This window comes from Austrofundulus limnaeus, unplaced genomic scaffold, assembly GCF_001266775.1.
Source record: "Austrofundulus limnaeus strain Quisiro unplaced genomic scaffold, Austrofundulus_limnaeus-1.0 Scaffold15, whole genome shotgun sequence".
Taxonomy (NCBI): Eukaryota; Metazoa; Chordata; class Actinopteri; order Cyprinodontiformes; family Rivulidae; genus Austrofundulus; species Austrofundulus limnaeus.
In genome coordinates, this window is record NW_013952417.1 from 205151 (window position 1) to 216029 (window position 10879).

At 39.9% G+C, this 10879-nt stretch overlaps 1 protein-coding gene across 2 annotated transcripts in view; it reads right to left on the reverse strand.

Annotated features, from left to right (window-relative positions):
- The window catches only part of hmgcs1 (3-hydroxy-3-methylglutaryl-CoA synthase 1 (soluble)), a 14827-nt gene extending 4274 nt beyond the window's left edge, over positions 1 to 10553 (reverse strand). Inside the window, exons 1-8 of one of the 2 annotated variants that reach the window (XM_014002783.1) lie at positions 10425 to 10553; positions 8934 to 9382; positions 6990 to 7115; positions 6531 to 6695; positions 3551 to 3719; positions 1960 to 2130; positions 1155 to 1261; positions 925 to 1050 (exon numbers count right to left, since the gene is read on the reverse strand). In XM_014002783.1, coding sequence (XP_013858237.1) covers positions 925 to 1050; positions 1155 to 1261; positions 1960 to 2130; positions 3551 to 3719; positions 6531 to 6695; positions 6990 to 7115; positions 8934 to 9381 — 1312 coding nt within the window. In that variant the 5' untranslated portion in view covers position 9382; positions 10425 to 10553. Of the gene's footprint in view, positions 1 to 924; positions 1051 to 1154; positions 1262 to 1959; positions 2131 to 3550; positions 3720 to 6530; positions 6696 to 6989; positions 7116 to 8933; positions 9383 to 9937; positions 10039 to 10424 lie in introns of those variants that run through there. The other variant, XM_014002784.1, reaches the window with a different exon arrangement.
- Positions 10554 to 10879: the final 326 nt, after the last annotated feature.

Genomic DNA, 10879 nt, shown 5'->3' on the forward strand with positions numbered 1-10879 from the left:
AGTTAGATTTTCCAAAATGACATTTATTGGGAGGTGACTTCTCCAAAAAATATTTTTTCTAACGGCGTGCAGCTGTGATGGGTTGTGTACAAGCTAATACGGTGTCAGTATGGTATATATTTATACTTATCCAACCACAATTAAATTCACTCTATCCAGGAGACACAATTTACAAGGATAGTATTTTCTTTAAGTAATAACAACTCAGAATAAAATAGGAGTAACGACTTTCTACTTCTAACCTTTTCAAAAAAATGTAGTGAGTAGAAAGTACAGATAGTTGTGTAAAAATGTAGTGAGTAAAAGTAAAAAGTACGATGAAAAATAATTACTCAAGTAAAGTACAGATAACCAAAATTTCTACTTAAGTACAGTAACAAAGTATTTGTACTTAGTTACTTTACAACTCTGCCTATTGTTAGGCGATGGCTCTCTTTTGCATGTGACTAACCTGTTTGTCCATGTGGAGGCAGTGCTTATAAGGCTGAGTTCACCTGAAACTCATCAGACTGAAGAAGTCTCTTAGAGGAGAGACGAAACGTTTCACTAAAGAAGAACCCATCCAGAGGACCTACTTATTTCTTTTTGATAAGGAGACTTGTGTTTGGTAGAATTATTTCAATGCTTCTTGGCAATAAATCTTATAGCAGCACCTGGGGGTATCAGAAATGCAAAAAAAGTGTCGGTAGCAACAACAAACATACTCAGCTCTACTGCTCATCCCACAAATGCATGTTCCTTACAAATGTGGCACCATGTAGGGATATTAACAGGCTTTCCAACAGTATAAGATTATCGTCAAGAAGCATTGAAATAATCTATCAAACACACATTTCCCTACTTTTTGTGCCAAGTTTAAATTTGTGTATTAATCAGTGACTACTTTTAAGTCTGACACAAGCAGCAGTGAAAGCTGTGTAATACCTAAGTGGTGAGTCTCCTCCCTCAGCTTCATGCTTTCAGAGAAAACAGCAGGTGAAACCTTCGTCCGCGAGTTCAGTCGGACCTTCAGGTCACTCAGGCTGGATACAAGTTTGTCCAACCCAGATCCTGAACACAAAGCAATGAATGAAGATCAACAGCTCACATAAAAAAAACACACAAGTTAATCACACATTTAAATGATATACATAACAAGATCCGACTGCATTTACCCGGGGTGTGGTCCTGTGTGACCCTCAGAGAATACAAAGTGGCAGCAAATCCTGAACCGTAGGAGAAAACTCCAACCCTCTGTCCTGCTAACTGTGATGATGTATGTCTGCAAAACAAACAAGAAAATGATGTGAAAAAAACATTTCATCAAAGAAGTTTGAGTAAATCAGTAACAGAGCTGCCAAGAAAAACAGCATGACAGATGTGTAATATAAAAGTTAACATTTTAAGCTCTTGCTCTGCAAAAAATGTCCACCTAAGCAAGTTTTAAAATCTTATATCAGCCAAAAAAGTCTTTTTTGATCTTGTTTTGAGACTGATTTACTAAACAAGAACTGATTGTGTAAGAATGATAATCTTGTTTTCAGAATGTAAGATTATTTGTCTTGTTCGCCTGAAAATTTCACTCAAATTAAGTCAAAAATTTCTGCCAATGAGGTAAGAAAATTTACTTCATAAGATTCTTGAAATACTTGATTTGACTCATTTTTTTCTTATTTCTTATCTTACCAAGTAAATTTTCTTACTCCATTGGCAGAAATTTTTGACTTAATTTGAGTCAAAATTTCAGACTAATGAGACAAATAATCTGACACATTCTGAAAACAAGATTATTATTCTTACATAATCAGTTCTTGTTTAGTAAATCAGTCTCAAAACAAGATCAAAAAAAACTTTTTTGGCTGGATATAAGATTTTAAAATTTGGTTAGGTGGATATTTTTTGCAGTGAATTAGATTGATCTCTAGGAAAAGTCAGATCAGAATAAATAAATCTGATACAGCTGTTGGTGAACAGACGTACTCTGCAAGAACAGACGCCAGGCAGCCATAGACAGACGGCGTGTACATGTTTCCGTTCTGGTTGGAGATCAGTAAGGACGGCTTGGTCTTCCTCTCAAACAGCTCTGCGCTGGCCTTCATGAAGGCCTTCTCCACGTCCCTGTCAAAATACGTCTCTTCTGGTTTTATATCTCTGCGAACAAAACACAGAAAGCAGCAGTTTAACTACAAGCTTCTTTATTCATCTTACAGAGAAAATCGTGTTTTATTTTCCCCATGAAGAAACCTTCTGATTGGAGCCCATTCTGCTAATTTATGTGGGTGATGAACATAAAAAAAACACAGATTTACTGGCAGAAAACACAGTATTTATAATTAACACTTCAAGCTTAGAACAAGTGTTTGACAAAAGTTATGGGAACAACATTAAGGACGTCTCAGCTGAGGTTTGGTGTTTGAACTTTTCCAAAACTGTGGTGACAAAATGTGAAGCTGCAAACTTTTAACAGGTTATCTTCGTTAGAAAATGAAATTTGGGATAAATTGTAGATTATTAAAAACCGTTAAAACCACAGCTCCTAACCTCAGTTTAACATCTATTATTTGGAAGAAAAGAAAATGACTGTTTGAGAGTTGATGAGTTTAATAAAACCTCCAGGAAGCAGAGTCGTATAGCACATATTTTTCTTGGCTAAAATGGCTTTTAAGGCAGAAATTTCAGCTCCTGGAGTGGCCTCAGAAGATAAATAGAAATTTTGGGATTACTTTGAACCCTGAAGAAGATGATTTGAGGAAGCAGGCAATAATGATTTTTGATACACAGTGTTTTATTTCTGCCTTCATGCCTACATCAGCTTCACAACAGCTCATTAATCAGGTTATATTAAAGCAGTACCTGAAGAATTATTGTTAAAGTTTGTGAATGTAGCATTTGAACAGAGTCATTCATGCAGTTTTGATCATCGAAAGGACAGAAAGCACAAAAACAAAGAGTTTTTCTAAGCCAGGGCGTAATTATAAACTCCTACAACCTAAAAAACACACAGCATGACCAATTTTTGTGTTCATCCACACTTCAAACACACCAGACTGAGTAAGCTGCAGTCCACAGCAGCACTGACACCCTGATCAGGGGATGACGGTCAGGGAGGAGCAACACACTTAAGGAGACTTCATTTGCCTAATCTGCTCTGAACTGTAGACATCAGAGGAAATGCAAAAGATACAAGGCTGAAATTATCGTAGATCTTAATGAGAAAAATAAATGAATAAATGAAAATCAGCAGTGGTTTAGGTTCTGGGTGCTACTAGTCAGAAAACATCTCCAAAAAGTAAAGTTAAAGTCACATGAATGCTTTTCTGCACAGACACCCTATGATCAGGATTACATTAATGCTATCAGGTAACTGGCACACGATTAGTAATTTGATTAGTGTAATCAAATGCACATTAGCAGGATTAACACTGCTGTAGTGCTCCCATCAGCTGTGCAGGAGGATATTCTTTTTTTTCTCCCCACTGTGAGAGAATACTAACTAGTTATTCCTGCATTAACCATGAAAGCTCCGACCTAAATATACCAAACTGGAACCAGGATGTAAGGCTTCATGTACCTGAAGGCGTCCAGGCCTGCGAAGTGTCCCGTCTCCGTGTTGGGACTGGGGTGGTTCAGGAAATCATTCAGCATCAGTCGAGCCAACGACTTCTGCACCAGCTTGCAGTACGGAGAGTGGAAGACTAAAAACCCAAAGTCCTCCAGGCTGAAGTGCTTCTCTGAATCATCTGTTGGAAAAACATATATTTAAAAACGTTGCTTTAAATAAATACTGTGTGGTCACAAGATGCGGTGGTACTACAATTAGAGCACCAACACTTTGTCCTGACTTTAAAGTTTAATCAAAATCACCACTATAACCAGGGAAACAAATGATGCTGTGTCTATGTGCTGTAGTGACCATAAAAAAGCTGTTTAACATACAGAGATACATGTTTTTTCTATCTACACAGGGACTTTCCATCTATTTTAATTTATTTAAATAACCTAACCCATAATAATAAACCCAAAAACATCATCTGAACTTATTTGGCCTGGGGCTTTGGCCAACGGAGCAGTGGGTCCTCACAAGGTGGTATATTTTGGAAAACTGGGCCTTGCAAGGAAACAAAGACACACCAACAACTACTGCAGAACTGTCAATGGGAGGGTTATAACATTTTTAAGTGATTTCTTTATAATTAAAATAATTCATCCATCCATTATCTATATCAGCTTCTTCCTTTCAGGGTCAAGGGGGTCACTGGTGCCTAAATCCAGCAGTGCGAGGGGTGGGGTACACTCTGGACAGGTCGCAAGTCCATCACAAGGACACATAGAGACAAACAACCATTCACTCACTCACATCTAGGGACAATTTAGAGTTATCAGTTAACCTAACAGTCATGTTTCTGGTCTGTGGGAGGACCTGGAGAAAACCCACTCATGCAAACTCTACCCAGAAAGGTCCCCAGGCCGGGATTCGACCCGGTAACCTTCTTGCTGAGAGGTAACAGCTTTATCAACTGATCCACCAAATAAATAAAAAACTAACTTAATCAAAATAAAACAGAAAAAAATCACTAGTTTCCATCAATTTGTAGTGAGTAACTGAGTGCTTGTGGCCACTAGGTGGCAGCACATACTAATGTTTACACAATGAGCAGACTTGAGCTTATTAAAACAGAAACAGGCCAAAATAATAACAGAAATAAAATAACTGGTCTAGACTACATGGGTTGAAAAACCATAAAGATTTTTTTTCTTGTTTTAATGCTACGATTTTTCTTATTTGTCAGGAAGTTTTGATACTAATTATAAAATTCTAATCTAACATGATAGCATTTTTGCCTAAGATTTTCTGTCCACTTTAAGTTAAATTACTCTTTTTCTCTGAAAACCTGAAATAAAGCTAACAGGAGGGAGGAAAATTAAAAATAACTTGTTTTAACAAAAATTAGCTTTTTTTTCCCCGAGATTCATAAATAAGTCTATTTTTATTATTTTTAATCAGATAAGTATGAACCATTGTTAAAATCAGCTCTGTTATAATGTGAATAAATGTACTGAATTTATGGTCACTACAGTCTTTAAATCAAAACCATTATTAAACACCGTCCTTTAAATTACTTAAATTACTCTGTGATGTTCTGACGAGCACAGCATTCTCACTCACTCTCTCTCACACACTTGAGAAGTTTGTAATAACAGCATTTTGATCTTTAGATGCAACATTGACCAGTGACTGAAAGCTCCAGGTTGGAAACTGAACACACAAAATGTGTCTCCTAAAGTTCAAAACTGATTGTAGAGACATATGATCACAGATAGATGTGACCTCCTGACCACTGAAGCAGGAAGACGCTGGAATGACCTCTGATGGAGTAAAACAAGCTGCAACAGCAGCCACCTTGCTAGGTGCTACACCAAACACTGTGTATTGTTTACATGTTGAAGCCAGACATTGTTGATGCCTAGTGTGTTCTGTGTGCTGCATCGGTCCAAAAATACACAGCAATGGTTTTATTTGACCTTTATAAATGTAAATAACAGTGTGAAAAAAAAGGGGAGGAGGATTCTGTGATACACTTCAACAAGCCTGGTCAGGTGTTAGTGGTGGCAAAATGCTGACCCCGTGTGCTATCACTATTATAGTAAAATGACCAAGTTCTGTAATGATTCTAGCCAGAACTGTGCACTCTTATGCTGCGTTCACACCGAACGCGATTTCAGCTTCAAAATCGCAGCCAACGCTGAAGTTGGTCGCTTGTGCACTTTGAGGTCAGACGCAGGTCAGCTCTTGAAGCGCTGCACGGCAACAGCCTCCCCGCCCCTCCCTCCTCTGTCGGGCTCTGTTTAATGTCGGACGAGGAAGTGGCTTTGCTTTATTTACAGAGAGCAAGAGCATGTCACGTTCATCAGATAATTAATTCATAATTAATTCACCAGATAATTCAGAGACATTCTGAGTTTCATCACCCAGGAGCTGCGAGAGAGGCTCACAGCTCGCTTTCAGGACTATTTTTGTCCCGAGTCCAGTCTGATGAGTCGCTGCCACGCATTGGTGCGGATATCTCCTGTCAGGACACCGACTGCAGGCACTCAATTTCAGCTAAAGAGCTCCTCTCCGTCTGTTTCAGGTTAGTGGACATCATTCAGTAAACTGTCCCGTCGGGAAATATGTCGCTACGTCACACAGTGGAGTCTCTCTGATTGGTTGACGCGGCGCGTCGAGCTGAAAAAGTTCAGATTTTCTAACTTCAGCGATTTGCGCCTCAGCGTTCAGATCGTTCAAATCGCGCTGCTCTAATTGCGCTTGAGGCGCCGCAGCACTTCCCGACGTTGCTTGAAGCGCGTCCACCATAGACTTTGCATGTAAACCTGATGCTCCTGATGCTGAAATCGCGTTTGGTGTGAACGCACCATTAAACCTCACCTTATCACACAGACAGTGCAGTAGTTGGTTATATACCAGTGTGTTTCTACTTCAGTGCTCAGACAGTGTTTTGATACGTGAAAAGAACATGACATGACGTCTACATGCCATGTGTTGAACCCACCTCTTTGCCGCTGTGCGTGGATCTTGTTGCGATACACGGAGTAGCAGCGGTCCAAGGCACTGAGGTAGCATTCGATGGACAGCTTGCCGTCCACCACAGGGTACTCGGACACCATGTCTGGCTTGTAGAAGTCATACGCGTGCTGCATGTGGGTTCCCCGCAGACCTACAGGTTCCAAACAAGTTTTAAAGACAAGGATCTACTGCTGTAACAGCACACTGTGTCGCTCCTCAAGCTGTCAACATTAAACCACTACTGTTCATTAATGCAACAGTTAAAGCCCTTTTTGTTTAATTAAAACATAAATAAAAAGGAAAAAAAGAGAGAGAGAGCGAGAGAGAGAGAGATCCAAAAATAAAATCAAACTCAGCACTGATTAGTTCAGATGACCTTCAGGACTCTGGAACAGAAGTCATCTGGAACAATCAGTGTTCGTCAAACAGTTATCAGCGAGCTAACCTCGTTCGAAAGCCAAAGGAGCATTAGGCCCGACCAGCATGGCCACCGCTCCAGCACCGCCCGTAGGCCGTGCACTTCCTGTGGCGTAGACTGCAATGTCTCCTGCAACCACCAAAGCATAACGTCCTGCAGACAAAAGAGGAATGTAAGAATTAAAGGAGCACAATACTGTCTGCCATTTTTTTTTACAAAATGACTAGAATAACAAAGAACAGCTACAAAACAATATCTGAACAGAACGACAGGTAAAAGGTATATATAGAGCAAGAACATACATGTCATGTTTTCAAGAATTTCAAGAATTATCAGTTTGATAAAGATCATGTAAATGAGGCAGAGAGCTGCAAAAATGTATTTCTGTAGGCAGCTGAGACCTAAAGAGAACGTTTGTTAGTTCAGATTAGAAAACGTGATTAACCATAAGTTTTTCCAATTGTGATTTTGGAGGTTTGGTTATGAGTCCATTTTGACTAGTCCTAATGTAATTTCTCAGCTGTAAAAATTTAATGCTTGCTATCCAACTTATATTTACACCTAAGTTCTTCAAAAAGACACCATATCATTAGATTCAGTCAAGTACAAGTCTTGAATCTTTTCTATTCCTTTAGAGCTCCAGTTCTTAGACACATCATCTGCTCTAGTAATAATAGGGGTATATACTGAGATAATAAATTAGACTCTCGAATATTATTTTTCACCTCAAACCATTCTTTAATCATATTCTTTGTTATACAATTATTTGTTTGATTAACTAATTTGGACTGTTTATCAGAGTTCAAATACAATGGGAAAGGTAAATTTAATCCTTCAATTTCCATTTCCCCCCAATGTGTAATTCTGTATTAAAGTGGAATTTTATTGTTCTTAATCTTGCAGCCCAAAATTAACATACTTTTTAGTGAATTTCTTCTAATCTCAGACGCAAAATCCAAATTTGAAAAGCACGAGTGAAAATTCATAAAACAACTATGACTGTTGAAGCTGCTGACTTTTGGCTGTGATGTAAAGCAGCTCCTGATGCTCATTGTTTCTCAGGGCTCCAACTTTCCCCTCTAGCATTAAGTAAACTAACTTTTTCTTGAGTAGTATCCATCTTTCCTCTAGTACAGAGGTGCCCAAACATTTTCCCAAGAGGGCCAAAATGAAAATCTATTCACGGCTGCGGCCAAATGCAGTAATATAATACATGAAATACAAATACTTTTTAAGTAAAGTCCTTTATTTTTAACAATTAAGCTAGCAGCCAGTGCAATGGCCCTCTTTTGTTTTAGTCAGGGCACTTGGAGAAAGTCTGCCTTACGCTCAAGTAGCAAAGGCTCATGGGACATTTTACAAATTGATAAAATATGAGTTTTTGCAGCCTTATAAAGTGTGCAAATCTACATGTAGGGTTAAATCTGATCTAAATATCTCTTGTTGTTACTTCATGTTTCCCGTTTAATCTTAATATATCAAAGATAAAGTCAGCACCATGAATGAAAACTACCTTCAGCCCTTTATATAGTCATTTGACCAATGGAAATCCTGTGTTTCTACCTAGGATGACAGGTTAAAACCTTGTAACTTTGGCAACTGTTGGTGGGCCAAATCAAATGTTGGTGGGCCAAATTTGGCCCACGGGCCCCACTTTGGGCTACTCTGCTCTAGTAAAACAATGCATCTGCTTACTACAAATACACAAATTAGTAAAGCTAATTAAGTGTTCAAAACGTGTTTTATGGATTTCTGTTACAACTGCCTTCATGTACTTTTCTAATGTAATTGATACAAAAAAAATCCATATTAATCATTCTTTGGAGCATCAAAGTCAAAGTCAGACGGACCTGACCGCTGAACTTACACACAAAGATAAACGTGCTATTATCTCTTGATGTTGTCCAAACTAAACAACCTCTGAGTTGAAGTAAAACAATGAGAACTGATATTTTAAGTCGTTTTACTCACCATCCCACGAGCTGGACTCCACCCAGTTAACAGCATTGAAGAGGGCCGCCGTGCCGCCGTAGCAAGCGTTTGTCGTGTCGATGCCTTCCACATCTGTGTTACCGGAGTCCTCAAACAGCTGCATGAGGACCGTCTTCACCGACTTCGACTTGTCGATGATGGTCTCGGTGCCGACCTCCAGCCGGCCGATGCTGTCGTAGGACAGGCCGTTCCTCTCCATCAGCCTCTGGACCACGGTCAGGCACAGGGAGTTGATGTCCTCTCGGTCTGAGCAGAAGCCCATGCGAGCTTGGCCCAGGCCTATCGTGTATTTCCCAGCTGGTACGTTGTCGAACTGCTCCAGCTCAGCTTGGTCCACGTACTGGGATGGAAAGTACAGCTCCATGGCAATGATACCCACATCTTTGGGCCACGGTCCCAAGCAACTGATCGGGGCTGAGCCAGGCATCCTGAACATGTTGGAAAAGAAGTGTATGTTTAGCAGAGTTTGTCGACAAGAAGCTGACTGGGATTTGCCCACCAACTCCTAATGAGTTAATGGGGATGGACACGTAATAGAGGTGAAACTAACTCAGCAGCTCAAAGTACATCCTCCTAAATCTGAGGGAGACTAAGCACCACTAAACCAACCCTGCTTCTGGGTTACTGTAGGTTTTAAAACCCTCTCGAACAATGTCATTAGGCGATAAATAAAACGTAACTAATATTGTGTTATTGCTATATTGCTTGCTTTTCGTTAAGTGAATGCAGGCTAGCAAAACATAGCATGTTAGCCACGTTACCTAAACATTTTTCACAACAGTTAAGATAATAAGCCACTTGTTTTCACGTGGGGTCATTAACAAGCACAGCGAAAGAAAACATAAGGGTGGCTGCTCAAAAAGCATTAGTGAGTAGTTCTCAAAGCAATGCCGGCTAATTAACGAGATAGCTAATTAGTTCAGTTTAAACCGTGACAACGGCACACAGCCACTGAATAAGGTCATAATCGCCACTGCACGTACCTGAGCAGTCACATGCGTTAGGACTTTTGGAAGTATGTCCCCAAATTAAAGGCGAAAAATGAACTAGGTGAAAGGGCGGCAGGACAGGATGTCCCGGCCGGAACCAAGCAGTCGGTGGCAGTTTACCGAGGGTAACCCTAACGGATCAGGTATAAATAGTAACTCGACAGGAGAACTAAAAATAGGCACAATTACGGAAATATGTCAGCGTTACAAATTTTCTACTCGTGAATAATAAACCCGTAAAGAAATACAAGCACGTTTTCAAGTTCAAACAAGTTTCTGCCCGGAACAAATTAACTGACGGACTCGGTTCGTCTCTCAACTCGTCGTCTTGCCTTAAAACACATTTTTTTGACAAGCGACTGTCATAACCGCGCTATTCACTGATAACATTCTTTAATATGAATGAAAATCACAAATACGAAATGTTCTCATAAGTTTTTTTTTTAACCCAATAAATATTAGGAGCGGCAAAGCATCTCACCTGGGTGTGGATTCAATTCTTGTGAAATGAAATGTTCCTATCGAGTTCCGGACAGTTTAATGCTCAGCAGCACCACTCGCCTGGCAGAGCTGGGTTTATATTTGGAGTGATACGGCAGACCTTCCTCCGCTACACCTGGCACCATACCCAATCACAGCTCACACACCATGCAGCGCAACGATCTGGACCGGCGTCTGACCAATCAGACATTAGGGATCAAGGCTACGCGTCGCAGCTGTGGCGGCTGTCCAATGAGGAGACGTGTACGATGTATGGTGAGAGAGGAGTAACCAATCAAGTTGCAGATTACATTCATGGCGCTGTTAGTGGGCAGAACTTAAAGTGTACGGTGTTTATTTATCTCTAAGAACCATGTAAGTGCTTTATTGTAATTTCGCAGTTTCCACATTCAATACTCAGGTATCCACCCGAGTATGAATGAATATATATAATAT